This window comes from Pituophis catenifer, unplaced genomic scaffold (genome assembly GCF_029215685.1).
Source record: "Pituophis catenifer annectens isolate HBS135680 unplaced genomic scaffold, rPitCat1.0.hap2 SCAF_8, whole genome shotgun sequence".
Lineage (NCBI taxonomy): Eukaryota > Metazoa > Chordata > Lepidosauria > Squamata > Colubridae > Pituophis > Pituophis catenifer.
In genome coordinates this window covers 37816611-37843980 of record NW_027256888.1, presented here as the reverse complement: position 1 = coordinate 37843980, position 27370 = coordinate 37816611, and the positions used below count along the sequence as shown (strand labels likewise).

Below are 27370 nucleotides of genomic sequence, written 5' to 3'. Positions count from 1 at the left end.
ATTTTGATATGATTTCTGTAAATAAGGAATGTAGAATTATAACGGCTGAGTCTTTGATCCTTCATACGTCAAAAAAATACAAAACTAAGGGATAAACAAATAAAAAACAGATTTGAAAAAAGAAAAGACTCAGGAAAGAAAAAGAGTGAAAGTGTAAGAAAGAAAGAAGAAAAGAAGGAAAACTGAAAAAGAATGACTTCCAACTTTCTTGGGTACAAATATAAGTAAAAAATAGATCAAACTCTTACTCTAAGAGTTTGTTTACTCTTGGGGAAATTACTCATTTGTTTACATGATTTCCATAATCCCATATCTAATCATCAAAGCCCCACATCAACAGTTAATTTTAGTTTCTCACAAAAAGTCCAATAATGGTTCATATCGCTTTAATCACTATTGTTAAAGAAACCACAAAGAAGGGCCTTCTTCTGGGTCCCACCAGGTGTATCTTCCTCAGGGATGGGACCTGCAACATTCCTTGCCTCCCTGCTCTGATGGGTCGGGTAGATGTGATTGGCAATTTATGCATATCCAATATGCATAATATGCTTTCAATACAAATTAGGAAAATATGCTTTTTTTCCAACAGAGAACTTCTGAAATGAAATCACATGTCCTTCTATTTACTTACTAATAATTCCCAAATTGGGATAAAAAATAATTGCTCTGTACCTCCACATACTCTCCACCACATAAACTTTCTTTCACGTGTGTAAATGAAATGTACTTTACACAGTGGTGGGATTCAATTTTTTTAACAACCGGTTCTGTGGGCGTGGCTTAGTTGGGGGTATGGCTTGGTGGTCATGTGACTGGGTGGGTGTGGCTAGCTGGTCATGTGACCGGGTGGGCGTAGCTAGCTGGTCATGTGACCGGGTGGGCATGGCTATCTGCATAGGGACTACTCAGAGGGCTGAAAAAAGTCATTTCTGACTGGTCCTCGTACTTTTGACCGGTCCTCGCACTTATGACCATCCTCACATTTATGCTCGTTGCGGCATTCTTAACAACCGTGTCACTTATTTCTCTTCATCATAGTGACAAGCTAGAGCAAAAACGTAAAATGTGAGGACAGTCGTAAGTTCGAGGACTGGTCAAAAGTGCGAGGACCAATCAAAAATAACTTTTTCAGCCCTCTGAGTAGTCCATATGCACAAAAGGACTACCCAGAGGGCTGAAAAAAGTGACCGGTCTTCGCACTTATGACTGGTCATCATTTATGCCCATTGTAGCATTCTTAACAACCGTGTCACTCATTCCACAACTGCTTCTCTTCACCATGGTGACAAGATAGGGCAAAAACATAAAATGTGAGGACAGTCCTAAGTTCGAGGACTGGTCAAAAGTACGAGGACCAGTCAAAAATAACTTTTTCAGCCCTCTGAGTAGTCCATATGCATAAAAGGATACAGCAATAGAGAGGGATGAAGGAAGGGAAATTAGAGTAGGAGTGAGGGTAAGAGAGGGAGGAAGAGAGGAGGAGAAGGAGAAAGGAAGAGGAAGTTGGGAGGAGAAGAAGAGGGGGGAAGAGAAAGTAAGAAGGAAAGAAAAGAGAGGGGTGGTAGGTTTGAGGAGAAAGATTGCTGTACAATAAAAAAGATGAAAGGGAAGAAAGCCAACCCCAAACAAATATAAAGATATTAAGATAAAGAATGAATTGTTAAACTTTAAAAAGTAAAAGAGAACAAATATGAATAAACAGCAATAATTAGAAACAAGGATCGGTCCTCTCGCCCCTTTTGTTCAACATTTATGTGAAGCCGCTGGGCGAGATCATCCGTGGTTTCGGGGTGGAGTACCATCAGTACGCTGACGACACCCAGCTGTACATCTCCACCCCAGACCACCCCAACGATGCCCTTGAAGTGATGTCCCGGTGCCTGGAGGCCGTACGGATCTGGATGGGGAGAAACAGGCTCAGACTCAACCCATCCAAGACCGAGTGGCTGTGGTTTCCGACGTCCCGATATAGTCAGCTGGTGCCATCGCTGACTATTGGGGGCGAAGCATTGGCCCCCACGGAGAGGGCTCGCAACTTGGGTGTCCTCCTGGATTCACGGCTGTCTTTAGAAGAGCACTTGACGGCCGTGACCGGGAGGATTTTTCATCAGGTTCGCCTGATCCGCCAGTTGCGTCCCTTTCTGGATCGGGACTCATTACGCACGGTCACTCATGCCCTCGTCACCTCCCGTCTGGACTACTGTAACGCTCTCTACATGGGGCTCCCCTTGAGGAGCACTCGGAGGCTCCAACTGGCGCAGAGTGCAGCTGCGCGGGTGGTGATGGGAGCGATGTGGCGCTCCCATGTAGCGCCCCTCCTGCGCGAGCTGCACTGGCTCCTGGTGGTCTTCCGAGTGCGGTTCAAGGTTTTGGTTATTACCTTTAGAGCGCTCCATGGCTTAGGACCTGGTTATCTACGGGACCGCCTGCTACCACCAATAGCCTCCCACCGACCAGTACGCTCCCATAGAGAGGGGCTCCTCCGGGTGCCGTCGGCCAAACAATGTCGACTGGCGGCCCCCAGGGGGAGAGCCTTCTCTGTGGGGGCACCTACTATCTGGAACGAGCTCCCCCCCCGAGATACGGAGGATTCCGGATCTGCGTACCTTCCGTCGCACGCTTAAGACGTTCCTATTCCAGCAAGCCGGCCTGACCTAAACTTCTCCGCTTTTAAATGGGAATTTTAAATTTGGTTTTAAATTATTGGGCTTTTAAATATGGTTCAGCCAAATTTATTTAATTTGTTTTATCTCTATTTTAAATTTTGTATTTCCATGTTTTATTTTTATGGCTGTTCACCGCCCTGAGTCCTTCGGGAGTAGGGCGGTATACAAATTCAATAAAAACAAAAACAAAACAAAACAAAACAAACACACATACAAACATACAATGTATTTTTTTTCAACAGAGTATTTGGCTGGTTCACAAATTTAAACAGTGTTTAGTCATTTCAATTAAATTTACAATTTCTATATTTCCTTTTTGCCATATTTATTCCTCATCTATTTTTTAAAAAAACCAATATTACCCTTCATCCTCATCTCTAATCTTAATCAAATTCAATTTTTCCCTTCTATTCTATTCCCTTCCTATTGTCATCTATTTTTATATCCATCCTCACATTGGCTAATTATGTAATTATGTAATAGTTGTTTAATACAAATTCAACATTTTAATATAAATCAATTAGTTATATAACTATCTTTTTTGTATATTAATCAATATGAACATGAATATTCCAATTATTTTCATGCAATCCAATTTCTTACAAATCAATTAATTATATTTACCAATAATAATAAACCAAATAATTTCCCGTATATATTCCTCCAAACCACAACTTAACCATTTCTGCTTTCAACACAATATACAATTAATAGTATCTCAATTATTACAATTCCTTAGTTAAATAGAGCTTTTTTTCTTTTTTCTTTTAAAATCTTGAACTCTCCTCTTTTGCCCTAAATTTCCCATTGTTTGCACCTACCTTTTTTGGTGAGGAGAAAGAAAAAGAAAAAAAAATCTCTCTCCCTGCCTCATTTTGTCACATTGCAGCAGAGCCTGCTTTACTTTCATTTTCCTTTTAGCTAGGGAAAAAAAAAATCTGCTCGAGCACTCTTTGCAGCAAGTAAAGAGCTTGCAAAACAAGAGCTTGCAAACGAGCCTGCAAAACAGCTGAGAGCGAATCAGCTGAGAGTCGGAAGCCGATCTAATCATGCTAATTAACCTATGCTGAAACTGAAAGAGGCTGTTTTTTTCTTGTTGTTTGCTTGCAAGGAGGTGAGTGCTGCGAGGCACAGGTCAAAGGGGGGCCACCCTCCTTGCCACTTAGCCCCCCCTGTCGCTCCCCTTTGCCTCTAACGTCCCTCTTGCCGCCCCCCTTGTCGTTTACCGCCCCCCTAAGGCATCCCACCACCCCCCAGGGGGCTGTACCGCCCACTTTGGCAACCACTGGCTTAATTACTTAACAACCCGTTCTACCAAAGTAGAATCCCACCACTGGGTCTACTCATTTATATTTGCAGGCGTCGGTCTACTCATTTTTCTTTTAACACTGATCAGCTGTAGGGTGGCTCTTTGAAGCCCCGTGGCAGCTGCGAGGCCAATAAAATTATAAAAAAACACCGAACTGTTTGTTAAATTGCTGGCTCGCCCACCCCTCGCCCAGTGTTGCAGAGGGGCGGGGCAAGCCAGCAATTTAACAAACGGTTCGGCCGAACCCCCTAGAACCGGCAGAATCCCACCACTGACTTTACATGTACTCAATTAACAAGAAAACATTTTCTGCAAATATTCAGCAGACTTCCAATGTGATTAACTAGTAATTGACATAGTACACTAACCCATAGAATACTATTTTTTCATTTCATTCACATGAAAAAGAATACACAAAAGGCTACAATCCATATTGTATTTCCTATTTATTCAGAAATGAATTGCACTGTATTTAATAGAAATAATTTCTATTAATAATTTCGCAAGAAATAATGTAATTCCAAATTTCTGCTACTATTTCTACAGTTGGTTGCTGTGAAATAGGCCACAAAATAATTTGCCAGAATTCAAGACTACAAAGATACAGACAGAATAACATATTGTTAACACAAAATTCTCAATATTTTCCTTTGTTACCTAGGCAACCAAACAATGCTGGCTGCTTTTATATAAATACTTGTTAACCACGCCCATATTCAAAGCATTCCTTGTTTATTGATCTGAACCATGCATAGTCAGAACATCAATCAATGAAACAAGGACGGGTGTGATATAGTCATTAAAACATTTATTTTTTCCAACTACTGGATCAATTCCATGAATTACTGCTTGAATCTATTTAGGTAGAATTAAAACCTGTCCTTATAGTGCAGCAGTGCTATTATAAATTATAGCAGCTCCCTTCCCCAAAAAAGCCAAAATGGAACCAAATTCAATTTGTTCTTTTGACATGGTTAAGTCATTTCAACTATATTTCAGTTCTTTCCAAAATCTTCTGGTGATTCACATATCACAGCACAAATTGCAACCTTCAGAAATGCACTAAACTATTTCTAAAAGGTACCTTGTAATAATCTTGCAATACTCTACTCAATAATAGCTAGGTTAGGAGGTGAAGGTAGCATCTTGTGCACAAGAATTTAAGTAACATAATACATCTTTTTTTAAAATCTAAGACTGAATGTCACCCACAAGAGGACAACTACATGAATCTAAACAAAAAATCCACAATCATCAGCTTTAACGAATTGTAGGCAGATTTTCTATTTATGCTCTTCAAATCCAAAATATTGCACAGCCCTATTATCACATCTCACATTAGTTTCAATCGCAGAATCAGATGCTACAGATAACCAACTTTCAATATAAAAATTCTGTGGGCTTTGTTACTGTCCTGAGAACTCGAAGTTTTTGAAGATGAAAATGAAGTGTGGTAAGAGATGCCTGGATTGTGGTTGGACTGTAATTCCTCAGATTTTCCTCCCCTCCCCCCGTTTGGAAGATACAAGTATTTTTCTCTTCTAGTTGTCTGACCCATCATCCATGATTTCTTAAACATTATACAGGTCAGACTGGGCAATCTGTAATGAATGCTAATACTACTTTTATTATAAGGTCACAATAAGAGAATACTGCAAATTTGAATAGGTTTACCACTTTTCTTCTCTTAATCTTTGTGGGAAATATGGAGGGTCTGTCTGAGACACTTTTTCAAATTACATTTGTGTCTCAGACTCACATTACTTTTATCTGGCCATTGTCTTGGTTGCAACTCATCCTTCTGCTCCTCAAGCCTATCCCTATCCCTTCTGTCCATTACAGTACTGTTTGGGCCAGTCCATCAACTAGTACTTTGTAATTATCTTTTTCAATTTTAACTGGAAGTAAAAAAGGTATTCTTTCTATCCTCTTTTTATAGTTGCATATCTCTTAATTGCAGAAAACTGAGGATAAACAGAAGTTGAACAGTTTTGACTTTTATTTGTTAATCTTCTGACATTTCTGTAGAGAACTAGTGTACTGGTTTTGTTTCCTTTATCTTGAGTATATTTTCTTTGTTCTTAATATTTATCTTAAAAGTACCTCATTCTGAACTTCAGTTTTTTCTGACATTATCTCTACAATTCTGAGCTATATATATATCACTGGTGATCATACCTCTTTCCACCTCCTATTTGCACCTTTAGTTGTTCAAACTGCTACAGTATTTTTGCAATCAATTTATTCTTTTTTTTTCCTTGTTGGATTTTTCTGAGATTGTTATTTTAAGAGCTCGGTTTTCAGGAATTCTTTATTAATTTTGAGTTCCTTTTTTCTTTAGCTTTCCTTGCATGAAATCTTGCTCTTGTTGTTTTCACTTTATTAAAATCTGTTTTCTTAAAGACAAACTCCACGCTTGATTATGCTTTTTCTTACATTCAAGAAGTCAAGATTAAATGGTCACTTCCACTTTGTCAACTAAGTCTTCCATATTAGTTAGTGTCTATCAATGACAGTTGATCATGTATATTAGCATCAGGATAAATAATCAGAGGAATTGAGGGCAAACAATGGTGCAAGAAGATTCTGATGACTCCTGATGTAACTGCAAAGACATCACACATTGAAAAACATAGATACTGTCAAGGCTATGGTTTTCCCAATTGTAAATGATAACTGTGGAAGTTGGGTCATCAGGAACTCTTAATGAGGAAAATTTGATGCCTTTGAATTTATGATTCTAGAGAAAATTGTTGAGAATACCTTATGGATGGACATTTTTGACAAACCGGCAGGTTACAGAGTCAGAGGCAACCAAACAACAAAAGACAAGTGGAAGCAGATAACCCAAAGGAGCAAGAGGATCAGGGAACATTTTGTGATGAGGAAGTTCAACAATATGAAACAAAATCTCATTGTGTAAGCCAGTGCAGAGCCTCCTGAGCAAGCCTCACACGTCCAGCTCCACAGAGTAGGATAGAAGTCAAACTCAGAAGATGCCAAAGAATCACTTTGGGGGGGGGGGGGAGAGCATGTTGTGATAGCAGACCATTTTCTGTTAAGAGGAATGCATTGTGCAGACTTTATGTGACATCAGAGAAGAAGTAATATCTTCCAGATATCTGTATCCAAGATGTAATGGACAAGCTGATGAGACTCTTAAAATCAATCAAGAACTATCCATTTATTCATATGAAACAACAACACTGCCAAAAGAGACTTTCAATTGATCTCTCAACACTATGAGGTCCTACATAGGAATATAAAATAATCAGGGATTGCAATTATCATTTTTATCAATATAAACAACAGCATTTGTATTAGTTATTAAGTAAAGGATTATGGTATTAAAAAAGAAAAGATGTTGGGTTATGTTGATATTTAGTGAAATCCATTTTTCCTTCCATCTGTACAATACTGTTTCCTATGCCATAGAATCCCAAACTTTATTAAAACTGTGCTTAATAGTTAATAAGGTATTTCTTTTTCCTGAAAATAGTACACCCCTTTTCCTCCACATGGTTGTGACAAAACATTCTATATTTGTTTTATCCTTACAAAGCACTTTGTTTCAAAACATTTCAGACTTGACAAAACTTTATTTTACATATTTGAGATGATTTTTGAAGAAAAGGCTTCCAATAACTCTTTCATTCAAATAATTGTTATAAAAACAATGCTGGCATATGGATCTGAGGAGTACCCCTGTGTCAACTAAGCTTCTTAGCAGGTTGGTTGGAATGATTTGTGGCTTCTGTTTTGCAGATTGATTTAGGAAAGTTGTAGCAGAATTTTCCTTGAAAAATAATCTAATATGCCAGAGACAGTGAAGAAACTGAGGTTGAAAAAAGGTTTGATATTCAGCAGGATAACAATTTGAAATATTCAAATCCAATAATTAAGTATTTAGAACTAAAGGGTTTGGAATTACCTTCAGCATCCAGTCGTTTATGAGAAAAAAAATCTCAACATGCATTACAATGCAAGAAGACCTAAGAATATTTTAGAAATACTACTGATATAGCAGAATTATGTAGAATTTTATAAGGAAGAGTAGGGGGAAAATCCCAAAAGCAAGTACAGGAAGTACAGGAAGATTTTTAAGAAACTAAGAAAGCACTAGGAATACATTTATAAATAAGACAGCAGGAAAATATGTAAAAATACTGAAAGAGATGTTATAAAATCTGACTAAAATAAAGTTCAAACTTCTGTACCTGCTTCTATCTTGCTAAGGAATTAATTGAAACAAACAATTTGGCTAGAGGTGCCTTGATTTTTGCATACAACTGTACATCTCCACCCTAAACCAATCTGATGATATAGTAGAAATGCTGACCTGGTTTAAGGAATTTGATGCGGAAAATAGTTTGAAATTTAATGTGAACAAGAATTTACTTATTAAATTTGTATAAACTATCCTCTGTCATAAACCATCTGGCTCTTACTTTGTTCCAATGGCAATTCTGAAAGGGTAGTAGTCACATGAAGGAACAGATATGAGACTTCAAATGACCCCAAAACACATGGCATGGAATTTAATTCAAAGTGGAAAACATTCCTGTACTTCCCTATATTTAATCTCACTCAAAAATTTATCTTTGCTTAAAGTATAATGGTGAAAGTCTGAAGTACTGTTGCTTTAAGAGCCAGTACTTTCCAATGGAGGGGAATTCTAACAGAAAAGATTAAGCAATCTTTGAATACTTTTTAAAACAGTCTACCCAAATACTTCAAATTAAGTAGGGATATTTGTAAGATGTTCTCTGCTTGGCTTAAACTGGGTGGATAGAGTCTATCTTGGAAAGAGAATATCAGAAATATCCAGTCCCTGATGGACTTAATTTAATATGAATCTTGAATTGTACTAGAAAATACACTAGCATTGTACCTCCTTCAGCAAGGGTGTAGCATGATAGTAACAATATTACTCTATAACAGGCTGCTGCATTTTGTATCAGTTAATGTTTCCAGATGATCACCAAATGCAATAATTTAGACTTGTAAGTAACCTCCTTCATAGTCCATATTACCAGAAGTAATTGACCCTACCCTACCCTACCCTACCCTACCCTACCCTACCCTACCCTACCCTGATCAGGCTACATTATGAATCTTGTGTCCAATTCTGACCACTACAATCTAAAATGGACATCATTCAAATGAGTTCAAAAGTGACTACTAAAATTATGAAGGAAATCCTATAATGTCAGTTAAAGGAACTAGATATGTTTAGCAGGAAAAAAGACTTAGAAGAAGAAATAAGATAACAGTCTTCAGATATCTTAAGAGTTGTTATACAAAAAAGGCAATGTCTTGTTATCTACTATCTGCCAGGACCAGGAGCACAACCTATGATTTGAAATAACATTGAAAGATGGATTCAAGTTAGATGTTAGCATTATTTCTCTCTTATGGTAAGAGCTACCAATAAACGCAAGAGCTTGCCTTATAAACTGGTATGTTCACTTTCATTGGGGGACTTTAAACAGAGATTGAATAGCTAGCTCTATGAAATGCTTTAGTAAATCCTAATCTGAATGAGGAATAAGACTAGATGATTATTGAGGTTCCTTTTAATTCTATTACTGAACAAGGGTTGGAATAAATACATTAAAAGCAAAAGTTAGCTAATCCTGAAATATTGGAAACTTTGGGATTGGTTGAATTAAAAAAACAAGCTATTGTCTTGTTGCTGTTTAGCGCAGGGCTGCCAAACTCCCGGCCCATGGGTCGGATGCGTCACATGCTGGCCACGCCCACACTCAGTTTAGTGAAGGGGGAAAAAATCCCGATACGTCATGTGATAGTGTGAGTTTGACACCCCTGTTTAGCTGAATGCAATATTATTAGGAAGAAAATTATACTTAGTTGTGCTGAATTGGAAGTAATAAATTAAGCATCCCTTACTGGCCTGATTATATGCTCTTAACTGCATAATGCAGTAAAAGATGAAACCATTTAACAAACAACTGATCTAACTCAAAGTTGCAGCATTCTTTTCTTTCACTGTTCTTTGTGATTGATAAAACATGACACAAATATTCCTTCAGTGCTGGGATGTCTGTTTTTTAGAAGAAAATAGCTGATCAGTTAAAGCAATACTTTATAGGGAATTATAAAGCTTCTGAGAACTGTCATGTACAAAAGATAAAATACTTGAATTAGAATTTCTGTAAATACTTATGTTTACTAAACTTACTAACTTCCAAAAATTACAAACATTATGAAAGTTACAATATTGGATACAGATGTAGGCACATGTAGACAGCTTGACAGGTTTTTCCCTCATTCTTTTCAATGGCAGCCTGCTGGTCCCCTGAAAATAATGTATACAGTATTGTGGAAGCTTCAATAAGGTGAGCTCTACAGTGGGGAAAGGAGATATATCTGCCAATTACATTTTAAAGCAACTCTTAGATAAAATATGTAACTCATTTTGCAAAACTCTCCTTTCTTTTTTCCATGCCACTTTTCTCAGGAGCATCTACTGGTTCTTTGTAGGGCATTTCTAAGGATCTAAAAAAATTTTGGGGGGAGAATTGAGCAGAGAATCCTGTTCCTTTCAGTTAGGTAGTATGTACCTATATCTAAAATAAGCCTACTGTAAGCAGTAGAACTTTAATTAGTCATAGCTAACTTAGATACCAAAGATTCTGAATGGTCTACTTTAAATTATAAGAGCTAAGGCTGTCACTGTAAACAAACTTCCCAGGGAATAAACGCCAATTAATGTAATCCTGTTTACTTCTGAGTAGACATTGAACAGTACTGTTAGACAAATGCTAACAAGTTCCAAAAATCTCTATAGTTAAGAATACCTCCTGCTCTTCTAATTAGAACCCTACTATATCTAGATTAGAATTTTTTATTTTAATATTGGAAAAGTTAAAGATAATTCAGTTCTCCTACTTTTTTCTGTTTAATAAATAAAATAAATTTATATTATTTCATATACATTTTCAAACAATTAATAAAATAAAAACAATTAATGTTTTGTCAGAGTATTTTATTTTAAGATGCAATAGAAAAACTACGGACAAGATGTCCTATTCTTACCATGACCTGAGGCAAAAACTGAAACAGGACCGGTCTGTACTAGGTAAGAGCTGGCAGTATAGTCCTCATCAGTGTCAGAGTCCTGAACTGGCTGGATAGCACTAGTACTTAGCAACCATCTCTGGTTGTCATGGAGATTTGGAGATGGAGGAGGGGAATGTAAATGTTCAATAACGGATTGACTAGATGAAGAAGATGGCATGGGAGGACCTGAGGAAAAAAATATTAAAAAAAAATAGGATAACACACGGAATAGTTCAGAAATTGCTTACCTTCGTGTAATTATTTTTTAAAATATTTTGATAAATTATAGCTAAACAAATTTATGATAGCATGTGATGGAAACGTTTACAGTTTTCTGAAATTCATTATGGAAGGGATTATCTTTATTAAATGTTTCATTCCCTAAATAATTAAATGCAGAAATCAGTTGTATCTGTTGCATTTTTTAAAAAAGTTTGTTACATTTGTTGCATTTCATGTTTCCATCATATTTTCATCCAGTTTAAAAATACTAATTTGGGTATGAATCTTGAGGCTTGACAGTCTTGTTTTAGATTCATAGGTAAAATAATTTTACAACTAATGTTCATTGACTTGCCAAGAAATGGCAGAATGATTATAGCAGGGTTCTCAAGTTTCCACCTATCAATTGCACGCAAATAATGTTTTGCACAACACTTTCTAGGGGTTCAGGATGCTGCCCATCAAGTGCTGCAGACTTGTAAGCTGAAGATCTTGAAGAAAAAAGGACTGCCAGGTCACCTGACCTGGTGGATTTCCTAGCAACAGTGGTCCTAGTTGGCTGGGCCACAGTTAGTATCTTGAATCTTCTCTCTCTGAAAGTGTTATCCTCCAGGAATCTCTGTTCACTAATGTACTCTGTGAAGTGGTATTGGGGTCTCCAGATTGTAGCAGAGGGGAGACAAATCTTAGGTATGGATGACAAATTGAGGAGCTAGAACTGCCAGAGGGACAGAAGGATGAGACGGTGGATCAGGTGTGACTACTTTAAGAGTTTGTTTGCTGAACAAGAAACAAGATCTTTCTGCCAGGCAAGGGAAGAAAAAAATGAAGAAAACTAGAAAAGTACTTCTTGGGATGGATTTTCTAAAATGATATTAAGCTATGATCTTGAAAAAAAATACTACATATCAACCCAGAGAAATCTCTTTTCCTTAAATTAAAGCCATTATTCCATATTCTGTGCTGCAGAATGACAGAAAGTATACTCTGAGCATCTGTAAAACACCCCCCCCCACTTTTCAGCTATCTGAAGAGTATAATCCCATCAGTTTTCCCAAGGCTAAACATACCCAGTTCTTTCAATTTCTTTCAACTATTTCCTAATCAGCCTCCCTGCCCTCCTCTGAACAGCTTATTTGAATTATTTTTTGAAGCATGCTGGCTAGGACTATACCCATCCTATAGGTGTGGTTTGTTCAGTGCAAAACAACATCAAACAATTAATACTTCATGAGTTTAGAAATTTTATATCTGGGTATATAGCCTTAGAATCAATTTATGAATTTTTACCACTATTATACCAAATCAGTTAACTTTGCATTTTATTTCTCTTTCTTAAATGATGAATTTTGTCTCTATTAAATTTCATTCCATTATTTTCAATGTATTTTTCTAATATATCACTACTGTTGGTATAGTTTCTGTCTTCAAGATATTCTAACCAATTGTTTGCCATTAGCAGACTTGGTAAATATTTCCTTTCCTTATCAAATCAATAGTAAAAATATGACTGTACAAGGCCTAGAACTGAACCTTGTGGCATCCAATGCAATATCAGAGATACAGCCCATGGTGTTAGCTAAGTTAATTATCACAATCACCTAGCATTTTAGAATATTAATTTCTTTTTTACATTTGTTGAGACTGCCTGATGAATCTTTTCTGAAATTATTTATATTGTTTTGGAGTCAATATTCAGGCTGGGTTATAGCACTGAGACAGTCGGTCACACTTATGGATTAAACTGGGAAGGATCAAAGTTAGGATATTGCAACTATCCTGGCTTTCTTAGACTTCTCTGTGGTTTTCAATACCACAAACCACAATATTTCTTCGCTAGCTATGGGGGTTGGATGGGAGGGGGGGCATTGTTTTGTAATGGTTCTCCTTCTTCCTCTGGGACAGATTCAGCTGTTACTAGGGGGTGAGGGGGAGTTGAGTCCTGTACACCTGCTGTCTGATGCCTAATGTTTGGATCTTTTACCCTTCCTCCTTAACATCTGCTGAGAGAGGCTATCTGATGACCCAGGATGCAGTATGATCACTATGCTAATGATAGCCAACTATATCTCTTTGATATTGCCAATCAAGGGACACTGTCTCAAGTATTGGCCAAATGCCCGAGGCTGTAAAGGCTTGGATGTAGAAAAAAATAGTTTCGACTCAATCCTAGCAAAATGTAGTTGCTCTGGATCTCTGGTCTTCCTAGTTCTAGAGTTCCAGAGACCTGATTAGCAATTTGGAGGCCTTCTTGGATTCACAACTCCTGCTTGAGGAACTGGTGGCAATTATCGCTAGGGAAACCTTTGGTGCAGATTCATCTGCTGTATCAATTGTACCCATTCCTGGATTGGAAGAACTGGGTCATAGTCACTCATAGTTTCTGGCTTAATTACTCCACTGTGTCTACATGTGGCTGCTCTTGAAGACCATGCAGAAATTATAACTGGGGCAGAATACTGAGTTGCATGTAGTTTTAGGTGCTTCACAGTTTGTCCATGTTATATTGCTGATGCATAAGATGCACTGATTTCCAGTTTCTTTCCAGGTCAATGTCACAAGTCCAGGTTATTTACAGGATTGCCTCTCATGGACAGTATCTTCTCATTCCACCAGATCAGATAAGTTGGGCATACTCCAGGTCCCTTTCTTAATTTTGCTATTAATCAGAACCTAGCATAAAACCTTCTCACTAGTGGTTCGTGCTCTTTAGAGCACCATGCCCTTTCAGACCCCTACTCTTTTAGCTTTTGGGAAAGCTTTGAAGACACACTAAGATACATTACATATATACAACATATTTAAGTGTGCTTCCTACACACATTTATGGAAAGAGCAAGTCTTCAATATTGTTTTTGTTTAAAATTGGCAATCCTTGATTGATAAGGTAAGGAGAAACTGAGCACTGCATAGAACTTTTTTTGTGTTTGTATGCACACAAGACACATTCCCACACACATACCCTTCTTCCACCTACTCTTACTTTTGGAGGGAAAATCATTTTAAATTCAAGCTTATCTTCCTTTCAGGTACTGTAAATATGATACTCTTCTACCATGAAATTGCCAGGTTGCTGGCATTCTTTCTTTTATAACTTTGTAATGAGTGGCTTTTAATTATAAATCCATTTTATATTATAGACCTCCTGTATGCTATCCAACCCATGTAACGTGGCATTGGCATTTATCTCTCTGCTGGATACAAGAGCCTTCTGTAGTCAACCTGTGGTGACAGTTATATGTTAATTAAAAGCCTACATGCAAATAGCATTACTGAAAAGTGTTGTGGCAGATCGCACACAAAGCACTATTATTTGTAACTGCACAGACCTTGTTATCAACTGCTTTAATACTGAGCAAACATTGTATTTAGCGTGAATCTCTCCCTCTGGGAAATATGCTAACAAACACTTATTACCTAAGTTAGGATAGTTAGAGATCATTCAATAGTTATTACACAGTTATTTCAATGGAGACTTCTTCAGACAAATGTTAATTATAGGATACATACTCTGTTATTTTTTTAGCATAATGGTTAATGACCAATTAAACCTTGTCAAAAATATACTTAAAAGATATCAGGTACCCCTGAATTCCAATGAATTTTAAATTATATCTTATGTTTGTAGCTGTATCTAAAATACAGATAGCTGTATTTTATATTTAAGATACTGGGAAAATTGCATGTTTACCAATGAGAGTGCAAAGCTATCAATCTTGTGAAAAGAGATAATATGGTCAATATTTGAACTCATGGCAATAGTTTTGCTTCCAAAGAAACTCTGTTCCAAAACCCATACCAGAAAATAAGATACCTTTGCGGCAACTGCATCCTTAGTTCATCCTGAGCATGTATACTGAGTTTCTGATTCTTTTATATTCCATTACCAATCCCATGAAAACATTCTACCTTTCTTTTGCAGTCAGTTCAGTTTCCTTTGATCATTCTTCCCAAACTCAGATTGTGATTGCGATAGATACTACCAGACCAGTGGTGGAATTCAATTTTTTTTATTACCGGTTCTGTGGGCGTGACTAGATGGGCATGTCAGGGGAAGGATACTGTAAAATCTCCATTCCTTCACCACTCCAGGGGAAGGTTACTGCAAAATCCCCATTTCCTCCCAATCAGCTGAGACTCGAGAGGCAGAGAATAGATTGGGGCGGGGCCAGTCAGAGGTGGTATTTACGGGTTCTCCAAACTACTCAAAATTTCAGCTACCGGTTCTCCAGAACTGGTCAGAATCAGCTGAATACCACCTTTGTACCAGACCCCATGTATTGAATCTTGTTATTTATTTTTAGTTTTAAATATTTTCATTTTTTATGTATTTGTGGTTTTTTTATTTGGTTTGAAATATGTCTAGAAAAAGAACAAGTTTCTATAGTTCCCTAAGTTACATTAATCAAATACATTCCCTTCAATTGTGCAAAGTGTAAACTTAAATTTCTTAATACTTCACTAAATATTTACTATATTCTTACAGAAAAGGTTAAAAGAAATCAAAAAAGCTAAAGCAATTGTTGACTGAAGTTAACTAAAATAGCCAACTGGAACTTCAGAATTATTTTCTTCATAAATGTTTAAGCCAATTATTTGATCAAATTAGGTTAATTAAATTTCATTTGATTTAATATTTAGTTAGACTAACTTGACATCCCAATGCTACTTATAAAAAAGCATAACAAATTGGATAAAAAAAGGATAACAAATTCCATTTGTAAGAAAAAGTCTGCACAGTTAGACAGAATGGAATAGGAATCTCAAGTTAAACATGAGGGTTTTGAATTTTATTTAATATTTCATGGTGCATGGCATGGGCCAGTAAAAAAAACCTCCATAATGTCTTTGTTGATGTTAAGTTGTCTTTAGGCAATTAAGTAGAACCAGACAACCTGTGCCCTGTCCGGAGATATTTTCTTACCTAAACAGAATGATTGTGGGTGGGCAAAGATGCAATGGGACTGGGAACAAATTCCGCTTTCTTCTGGCTTCCCCATGAACTTTCCTTGTGGGAAGATGGCAGGGAGCTTCAGAATCCTCCCTCCCCCACCTTCCCAATAGCACTTGAGAGTCCATAGTGCTTTAAAGTAGTGTCTGAGTGGTTTACAATGTCAGCACATTACACCCAATAGTTTAGGTCCTCATTTTACCAACCTTGAAAGGATGGAAGGATGAGTCATCCTTGAGCTGATCAAAATGAAACTCCTGGCTGTGGAAAGAATTAGCCGGCAATACTGCATTCTAACCCTTGCATTGCCATGGCTCCTAATGTCGAAAAGGAAGATCATGAAACTGCAGCAGCAGCATAGTAGCACTAAAGCAGCCACAACTTCCTCAAATTTCATTCCCTTGGGACTCATGCGTACCACATTTGGGATACATTTTGTAAGTTAGTTCACTTGAGGTACTTTGGTTCAAAAATTGTTGCCCTATGATAACCATTTCACTCAAAAGTTCATGACAATGAGAATTTTAGTAGTAAATAGATAAAGAAGACAATTCTTGAATTTAAAAAAAAACTTATGAAACCTAGGCCCTTGATCTTTCCATTCTGAAAGGAGCCAGCTTCTTTTAAAGTTCTCTGACTAATTATTTACAATTGCTTTTCATTAAAACTAAAATAGTGTTTTGTGAGATCTTACGAAAATATCAAAACTCTCCTTCAGAGTTTTTTCCAAATATGATTTTATATACAGCAATTTCATTCCTGAATCTTCCAAGCTTCTCACTCTAGTTTACTTCTTTTTGGAACATTGGCTACTTCGATTAAGAATGATAAAGAAATTATTTGACAATTTATCCTGGTGATTCCATTATTCATCTGTTTACACAAATATTATAACACAGTGTTAAATATTTAAAAAAAATTAAATTAAAAAATTAAAGATATATATACATGCATGCAAATTAAAAGAGAAAAACAATGTAAATAAGTAATGTAAAAAAGTAAGACCACCTTGCAGAACAGCAGAGAGATACTTTCTTATGTGATACCTGAAGCATTTCTTTCAAACTTTTTTTTAAAGGAAACACAGTATATTACCACTTTCTATCTGTACAATATGGTCCAGCTGGAACATTTTCCCTCCACAGATTAGGATGACCCTGTGCCTGTTGATCTTTTGTAAGGCCTTGAAGACCTGTTTATGTGCATGGGATCAAATGTGTTAACATAATGTAACATAACGTAACATAACAATACAATCTTAAAATTGTATTTGATTTTTTTTTTGTATGTTTTGGTCACAGGGTGTTGGTATTGATCACATATACATACAAAAAAACTGCACTTTTGCTTTCATCCGTAGAGGGCACAATAGCACATAATTGGCTGTTTTTCAATATTTCAGTGCCCTCTACCGATAAAGGAGGAAAACTTCAGCCATTTCTTCCTGAAGAACAGGAAAATGAAAATCATTATAGCTGGGCCAAAGGTCTATTTTTGGAACTTTAAGCTGTTTTAAGATAAATGAGATTTAAGGAAAAATAAAAGGATGAGCTAGTCTGATAGGGAACATAATGTGCATCTTAAGCTTCTAATAGATTCAAGAACTCTTTTTGCTAGTTAGAACTTCCCTAGAACGCAATCAACCAACCACTCAGTCCCAAAAACTTCATTTGTGCCCAACCTGAGGACTGCAAGAATGCCTGAAGGTTTCAGGCAAGCCTTTTGCTCTCCTGAAATTTAGCAAGTTACAAACTAAACAGATGAAGATCTATATGACCAAACTAAACTCCTAGGAAAGGATACAAACAACTGTCACACCAGCCACAGATAGGGAAAAATATTGACCCAATTCCTTACAATTCTTAGTAGCACTCCCTGACTAAAAATATCATCATTTAGAGAGGAAACAATCCTATCCAGAATATATATTTTATCAACTGATTATTCTGTCTTATTTGGAACTAGTAAAATATCTGAGATAAAATTCAGTCCATCATGGCATCTAGAGTAATATGCTCATATAAATCTCAGTAATTGCAAATTGTCTCACTATCCATGCTCATGAAGTAAGATACAGAAGAACCATAATCTTGGACTATGCATAAAATATAATTGTTAGTTTCTTTAAAAACAGAATATATCCTTTTCTAATAAGTCAGTATGCTTGATTCTGACATCATATTCTTATATATTTTTAAATGTAATATGGTAGCTGGGAAATATGGTCTTTTTCACATGAGCAAATTCACAATTACTCAGGAGAACTATAATATAAACATATGTTTTGTTTTAAATGATATATACTCCAAAAGTTTATGGTGCAAAAAACATGTAGTCAGAATATTATTAAAATAGTCTTGCCTATCATAAAAAAAATATTTCTTAAACACTTTTTAATCTGTAACTAGTCAATTCTCCCATCTCTTTTGTATAACATTGAAAGAACCATTTTAATATAAAACACATATAAGATGTAATAACAAACTGTATACAATAATTGATATAAAAACCTTAGAAATGTGCAAAGTTTGTTAGGAAATATCTAATATTAAATGTATCTTCCAAACAACATACATTGAGGGGGAAAATTCACCTTTCACTGTCAATTACAATGCGTTTTTTCCATAAAGTCTAGAATAAGCACACATACCAATGGTTAAGTATATTTTCCATTATTTCTGAAGGCTGAATATTCTCAACTCATCACAATTCATTCAAATCCATCAGACTACTCTGTTCTGATTATGCAAAGAGGAAAGAATAAGTAGCAGTGACTAAAATAAATTTAAACAGTAAACAAATCTAACTATACCTTTGCATCTATACAGTATTGTAAATTATACCTCTCAATACCTTTTTACTGCAAACTATGCATTGCCTTTACATCTAATCTCTCTTAAGTTTCTCATCTCTTTTATTAAAAATTACCACTTTTTCCAACTACAACTTTCCCAATTTTCTCTTCCTCTCACCTATCCATACTTGACTCAATTTATTTCTCTTGTTTTAACTCAAAGATTTATGTAACCTCTTCTCACTGTTACACACCTCATTTTTTCTGGCAAAATTAATTCTCATATCTATGTTACAATGTGGACAACATTTACACATAGCACTGAACTAACTACAGATTTTAATAATTTACCTACAATCAACATCTGATTATAAACACTAGTGGCCATACGGTACATAGGGAACAAATAACTCTGTTGATTAATCTTATGAGCAACTGCACTACCAGCTGCTTTTCCTAAAGGCTCTATATGTTGGCATTTGGGTTCTGCAAAAAATAATGCATTATAAATGATAAAATAAAAATTTCAAAAGGCACACTAATAGTAGCTGAAGTAAAGGATTCATTAGTTTCAGCACAGGTTTACTATAATGCCCAGCATTCCAGTTGCAGTTTTAACATTATTTGCTGATATAAACATATTTAAAATTGATTATCGGTTACCACATATATCAGTATTTTCTTATAGGACTGACAAAACATTCAAAGGATGCTGATTCAAGGTATTCAAATAATTTATTTCAATTCTGATTAGAAAACAGCAGATATAGTGGCAATGTTCAAACATTTTAATCAGTAGTATACTGAACTAGAAATATTAGTTTGAGTCTTAATTTTGAGTATTATGATCTTAATTTAAAATACTCATGATCAAATTTTTTGCAAGTTAAGAACAAAAGTTTAATTATCCACAATGGGAGAAACGAGGGCTGTTTTATTTCAACACAATATAGATCGCTTGACAAATTCTGTGTTTTGCTCCATCAGATCATACAACAGTTGAAAGATTCTAATGAAACTTTTCAAATTTATAGCTGATTCATTCCCAGTTTGGAACAAAATATTTGTTCCCTTTGCACATAAAAGATACACCAGATATTATTTTTAATAATGCAAATACACACTCCATAATAAAAATTAGTTAAAATAAACATTAACACTGAAAAATGTAAGAAAAAATAAATTTAAAGTGAAGATCTTGATTAGCAATTTTAAATAGTGCTTGGAGTTTCAGTTTGCATGTAATTTTGTCTACCAAATCCATCATCACTGAGGTAATAGTTTTGGTTTTAGAACATTGGTTTTTGTAAAATTTGATATCAAATAATTTAAAATCTGCTAAACAGCAGATAGAGTCCTAAAAAGGGAATTGGTAAGAAAAGGAGATGTGTAGACTTTACACAAGTTCATATATTTCAACAGCATGCGGCCAAAAAGAGGCAGAAGCATATGAAAATGAGGGATAAAAAGCAGGAAGAAATTTAAAAAATAGTTAAAGTGGCTTAGTTTAGTTACATGAAGTTTTATACTGCACAGATTATAGACAAAAAGTTTAGAGAATTTATGAAATGGCAGCACTGATGTTCTTAATTAGCTCTTTTATATGAGTCTAAAAATCTATTCTGGAAAAGGTATTTAAATATTGTATTGGAACTGGGTTGAAAGAAAAATGCAGCTCAGAAATATCTAAACAATAAGAGGTAAAACAATCCCTCACAGCTGAATGCTAGGATTAGGCTAAATATACTGGCAAGGCTTTGCTTTTCAAAGTAAAACATTTGATTTGATCTGCTCCAAAAAAACAAAACTCAATCTACTCCTCAAATGGGTCTGGTCAATGTGAAAAGAAAACAAGGGTGTGAGAACTTTTGTCTGACTGGCAAGAGAGGAAAACGTCCCAGGAAAATTGTATCAGTAATCTTTAGCAAATGGTTTACAATTTTAAAGTAGCGATGCTCATTTATTACATTTCTACTGTTAGCAGCATTCCATTACGTACTATATACACCTTGCACAGTTTTAAAAAATTGCTGAACTTGATAGCTTACAATTTAATAATCCTTTTTTAAAATTTAAAGATTTGGGTCACAAAATTGTAGAATTAGTTTAGTTATGAATTCCATTTCAAAAACATTTGTAATATCCAAACACAGGATTTGGAATCTATCAGCATATTAAGACAATTTATGACATATAAATAATGTATCAAAAGACCAACATGGACAACCCTTTTAAAGTGAAATAAAAAGAGGTTTACTGGAGTTACTTCATGGAAATTACAAGTACACTTGTATAAGTATCATAAGAATGTTAAGTGAAGCAAGAATAGAAGAAAACAGAAATTTGAATTTTATTTAATGCACATAAGAATGGAAGAAAAAAAACTACTAAAACTGGTTTATCCAATTTTGATTAAATAATTTCCTCTATTTGATTATTCTTCATGGTTATCTGGATTGGATACTTTTCTTTTGGAAATGGTTAATGGATTAGTTCATAATATTTATATTATTATTTTTGATATTTAAATAGGGATAATTTTCTGGTGATGTTAAATATTTTTTAATTCTTTCTTTCTTTCTTTTTTGCAATGTTAAGAAAAGGGTGATGGGAACTTGGGTATTTTTCTTAATTTTACCTGTATCTTTGCAAATTAATAAAGAGAGCTGAAGATTTGGAGATGAGTTTATAGAGTATGGAGGGAAGTATAGAATGAAGAGGTATTTTGTTTAAAAGAGAGTGATGATTTGTTAATGTTGAATAAACATGTTGGGGATGAAGTGGGAAGTGTTTTTCTTCATATTCTTTTTTCCAGTGTGGTGGCGATAAACTCCAGGCATGGGTTGACTTTTGTTCTCTAACTCTTAGACTGAGTTTAAACTGAAGACACGCCTTCTGCCAACGGTCCCAGTTTCAACTCAGTCTTGAGTTCGGTCAGACTTGTTGGAAAAAAGCTCTCGTGATTTTTCTTCAATTTTTTCTTAGAGCTTTTTCACATTCTGGTACAGTTTGCAGGAGATTCAGCAGAGCGGCTTTAGAACCGTGGCTCAGCCAGTGAAAGTTTTTTCTGGTGCTAAGTGCTCGGCTGTCAGGAGGCCGAATACACAAGTTTCACTGACAGCGGGTGCCATTTTGGAAGAGCGGGAAGGGCCGTAAGCCCGAAAATGCTCAAGACAAGCTTACTTTACTGGCTCGAAAGCTGGGAGCAAAGCCTGAGAGCGGGGAGTCCGTGGAAGACAGAGGCAACACCGGAGGTAATGTGGACATGCAGAGAAGACGCAATGTGGCTAACCTGACTCCATGCTGGGATGGTATTTGCCGGTCTGCAAATTGAGTGCGAAAAGCCGAGGGAGAGAGCAGCAGCTCGGTGTGCGTCTATGAAGAACTCTCAAGGCTGCCTGCCCAGATAGGAGTGCAGACCTTGAGCAGCAAAGGCCAAAACTTGTGGATTTCCCCCTGCTTGGTTGCCTGCCTTCTAAGGAGAGCAGCCTCGGGGTGGTGGCCTGCTTCCTGGCATTTGGACAGTTGCAAGACTGCTGTAATTCGTGGAAGAGCCTGCTAATGTCGGAGATATATTGCAGGTTATTAAAGCCCCCCCCCAATTTTTTTTATTTAAAGTGATTGTGGAAGTTTGCCATTTGGAGAGGAGTTTTTGTGCATTGCAGGAGTTGATTCCTGTCAGTGTTCACACTGAACTTTATCTAAAATTCTAATTCTGAACACACAAAATGGCATCAACTGCTCCTATTAAGGACCACAGGGAGGTTACTGAGGGGTATCACTCTCAAGTGGCTCCTGCTCGAGTATCCAAGTGTGAATATAAAAGGTCCAAAAGTGGAAGCAGGGGGGCTGCAGCTAAAATAAAGGCTAAAGCTCTTTCCATTAAGAAACCCTCGAAGGCTCAGGAGAGGGCTGAGAAAAGATTACAGAAGGCCTTAGAAAAGCAGGTTGCAAAAGGGGCGAGAGAGGTGGAGAAAAGGCAACATGTCAGCCCCATAGGGGATAGAGAAATCATTGCTAATCCCCCTCCTGACCAGGCAGCGGCGTCTGCTGAGCTGGATTTAAACCAGACGTCTGAAGCAGGCCCTTCTACAGGGTTCAGACCTACAGTCCCTTTCACCACTACCTCAAGGTAGGGAGGTGTCCAGGAGTAGCAACCCCCACCTGAAGCATCTTTTACTCCAATTGCAGCGGGGATCCACTTGGCGGAGGATTCTATGGGAGATATGTTGCAGATGGTTCAAGGATAGATCTCGGAAGCGGTGAAAAGAGGATTTGAAGCGGCATAGGCCATAACCGCAAGACAGGCTCTGTGATCCCAGAGGTATTGCGCCAAGGGAGGTTCCAAACATATCAGGAACGGGAGGCCCCTGAATCTTATCACCACTCTGACTCCTCAGCCTCTTCAGAGGGCAGTGAAGACTTAGTCTTTATGGAAGAGGGACAGATTGATCAAGAGCTGTCGGATGAGGAGGGCCTGACGCCTGACCAACTGGTCTTTAAGGATCTGTTCAGGCCCCATTTATTCAAAGCCTTGCTTTTCAAGGCCAAGAGTTCAACCCATTTGGGGGTGAACATCTCCAGAAATGACAAGGTTATGGGGGAACAAGACCCCGCTGACCTGCTTTTTTCCGAACCATTGATGGAAGCGGAGGCTATCCCAGCGCCCCCGGTATGTATGGATGTCATTCAATGGAAGTGGGTGTCACCGGTCTGTTGTTCAACAAGAAGTTATATAATATGGCACCAGACCTCACCGAGCTTCTTCAGACCCCCGAGGTCAATGAGCCGGTGGTGGAATTGGCATCTTCATCTGCTACCCTCACCGAGGCTGAGGATGTGTTAAGACCGGAGGAAAGAAAACTGGAGCTAGCACTGCATAAGGTGCACCCGGCGGCTCCCTGGGCCATTAAGACAGCCACAGCAGCTTCCTTTTTTACCAGAGCATCGCTGCTATAGTTGAAACAAATGCAGGAAAGGGTGCCAGTCAGTGACTTTAGAACACAACAGGATTTTAATAAGGTGGTCGCTGCTGCTGAATTCATGGCGGACAATACGCTTAACTCCACCAAGTTTGGAGCCAGGACCATTGCTGCGTCGATCATGGCCAGACATATGCTCTGGCTCAAACACTGGCAGGCAGACACCAAGAGGAAGTGGAGGTTAGCGTCTGCCCCAATTAGTGGGACAAAATTGTTTTGTGAGTTCCTAGATCCAATGTTGATGGCATCTAGGGACAAGAGGCGAGTGTTCCCATCTCTTGCCAGGTGGTTTGACCGCTGTCCCTCACCTCCTTTTTGGAAGCCTTGTTTTCGTCCCTATACAGGACAGAATTTCCAGAGATCCCAAAGAGGCTTCGCCCCTAGGCAATATTATCAGTCAGGACAGGGGCTTTGGATAAAAATTGATCACAGCTCCAGAATAGGAAATCCTTCCAGGGGAGTGGCAGTCGCCCCTTTCAGAGATCGCGATGATTCCAGGACCAGGCTCCCATTGGTGGCTGGCTAGGCCTTTTTGTAGACCAATGGGAGGAGGCTTCTACGGACATGTGGATAAGGGAGACCATAAGATTTGGTCTCTCCATGGAATTTCTTGCAACACCTCCGAATTTTTTTTATCTGTTGTCCCATATCAAGGGACGCCTCAAAAAGAAGGGACATGGAAGCTGTCATTCACCATCTATTGAGATCAGGGTGGTGGAGGCAGTCCCAGACAAACACAAGGGACACAGATATTACTCCATCCTATTTGTCATTCAGAAAGCCTCGGGGGGAGGGGTTGTGACCAATTCTAAATCTCAAGGGTCTAAACAGGTATCGGAGGTATCGGAAGTTCAAGATGCATTCTCTCCAGTCAATCTTAGAGAATGTCAGAGAGGGAGACTTCTTGAGCTCAATCAACCTTACAGAAGCTTACCTACATGTTCCGATTTTAACATCTCATAGACAGTACCTGAGATTTTGCTACAACAGCAGGCATCTACAGTACAGGGCCCTGCCATTCGGACTGGCATTGGCTCCCAGAGTAGTCACCAAACTCTTGGCAGTGATAGTAGCCTCTCTCAGAACCAGACCAGTCGGGATACAATGCTATCTGGACGACATTTTAGTGCAGTCATCCTCTCACAGGTAGGCAGAGGAAGACCTGCAGGTGACTGTAAGATGCCTACAAGATCAAGGCTTCTCCATCAATGTGGAGAAGAGTCACATCACCCTGGTCAACCACCTTTTACATCTGGGGCGGTTATCGACACCGTAGCATGTCAGGTGTTCCTGTCATCAGACCATTTGGAGAGCATCAGGACTTTAATGAGACAGATGCGCTCGGACAGAGTCCCTCCCTTGGCCTTACTATCCAGGCTCTTAGGCAAGATGATTTCTTGCATAGGGATTGTTCCCTGGGCACGACTCCAAGCCAAGGCCCAGCAGTGGTTCCTGCTCCCCTTTCAGAGGACGGGCAGGAGCACTTCACCAATGCGGGTTTGGATTCTGGCAGAGATATTAAAATCCTTCCGTTGATGGACATCCAACCGCATGACCAGGGGCTGTCTTTTCAGGGAACAGGAGCGTATGATCAAAACCACAGATGCCAGCCACAGGAAAAGTGGTCACAGGTGGACTTCCGCCAAAGCATAAGTTGGCTGGAATTGAGGGCGGCCCACTTAGCCCTCAAGAGATCAGGTTGTGGGCCATCATATCCTCCTCCTCACCAACAATGTGGCCACAAAGGGACACATAAACAGACAAGGGGGCACATACTCGAAGTCACTCATTACAGAGGTGGAGCGGCTATGTCGCTGGTCGGAGAAGAATGTACTGTCCATCAGAACGGAGCACATTTCGGGCTCAAAAAATGTGCAGGCAGATTGACTGAGCAGGGCCACAATAGACCATTCAGAGTGGCACCTGAATCCGGACTTGTTCAAGGAGATAGTGAATCGGTTTGGTTGGCCGGTTCTGGACCTTTTTGCTTCCCCAGCAAACAGCCAACTGCCTCGCTTCTTCTCCAGGTTCCCGGCACCGGGGTCAGAGGGGGTCAACACCCTTCGTTGCCCATGGCCCCGGGGATTCCTGTATGCCTTCCCGCCCCTGGCCTTGATTCCACAGGTGGTCAGAAAGATATTACAGGTAAAGGCAGAGGTAATCTTAGTAGCGGCCCACTGGCCCAGGCGTCCTTGGATCGCGGATCTGGTTGGCATGTCAATTTTCAGACCGTGGAGGATTTCTCCGGACAAGGTCTCCCTCAGCCAGGGTCCCATCAGTCATCCAGAGCCACAGTAGCTACAGTTGACCGCATGGCAATTGAGCGGAGACTTTTAACGGGGGAACACTTGTCCTCCAGTGTGATACACATGATCCAGGTGGCCAGACAACCATCCACAATTAGGATTTATAATGCTACATGGAAAGGTTTTTTTAGTTGGTGTACTACACGTAGCATAGATCCAACCAAGGTATCAATACCTCAGCTACTAGATTTTCCCACTTGGGATCTGCCTAGGGTGCTACAAGCCCTTATCAAGGCGCTATCTGAACCTTTGAGGACCAGCCACATTAGTTTTCTGACTTATAAGGTGGTCTTTTTGGTGGCTGTAACATTGGCCGGAGAATATCGGAGTTGGCGGCACTCTCCATAAAGGAGGATTGGTGCATCTTTCATCCAGACAGGGTTGTGTTGAGGCTGGATCCGGCCTTCATACCCAAGATTAATTCTTTATTCCATGCAGCGCAGGAGTTAATTTTATCAACGGAACGGGAATGGCATATCCTGGATATGAGACAGGCACTGCACATATATATTAAATGGACAGCGGACTTCTGTAAGATGGAGGCTCCCTTTGTCTCATTTCAAGCGGCAAAAAGATACATCGATGGCCGGCAGATGTGCGATCATAGCCAAAGCTTATGACTTACAGATACTACCACAACCTCGAGCGCTCACCACACATTCCCCCAGGAACACTGCCACAACGGCAGCTTGGGCAACACAGGCCTCAGTGGAAGAGATATGTCAAGCAGCGACTTGGACTTTGCCTTTTATTAGGCATTATAGGTTCGACTCCTTTGCGTCGGATGAGGCTGCATTTGGTAGGCAGGTCCTGCAACAGGTTCTGGGAATGACCAGGGAACAGGACCAGACCAGACCAGGTCCCTCCCGTAAGGACAGCCAGCTTTGGTATGTCCCATGCCTGGAGTCTATCACCACCACACTGGAAAAGGGACGTTGGTCCTACCTGATACACTCCTTTTTGGAGTGTGGCGATAGACTTCAGCCCCACCCTGAGGAAGGTCTGGTCCAGGGGATCCTTGGGGTGTTGTTGCAGATGCTGTGTTACAGGTGACATC

General features: G+C 38.5%; 1 protein-coding gene across 1 annotated transcript in view; it reads right to left on the bottom strand.

Annotated features, from left to right (window-relative positions):
* Positions 1 to 27370, bottom strand: part of LOC139320712 (teneurin-3-like) — a 157955-nt gene that overhangs the window by 42778 nt on the left and 87807 nt on the right. Inside the window, exon 3 of the mRNA XM_070949146.1 lies at positions 11035 to 11244. Within this exon, the coding sequence (XP_070805247.1) occupies positions 11035 to 11244 (210 nt within the window). The remainder of the gene's footprint in view (positions 1 to 11034; positions 11245 to 27370) is intronic.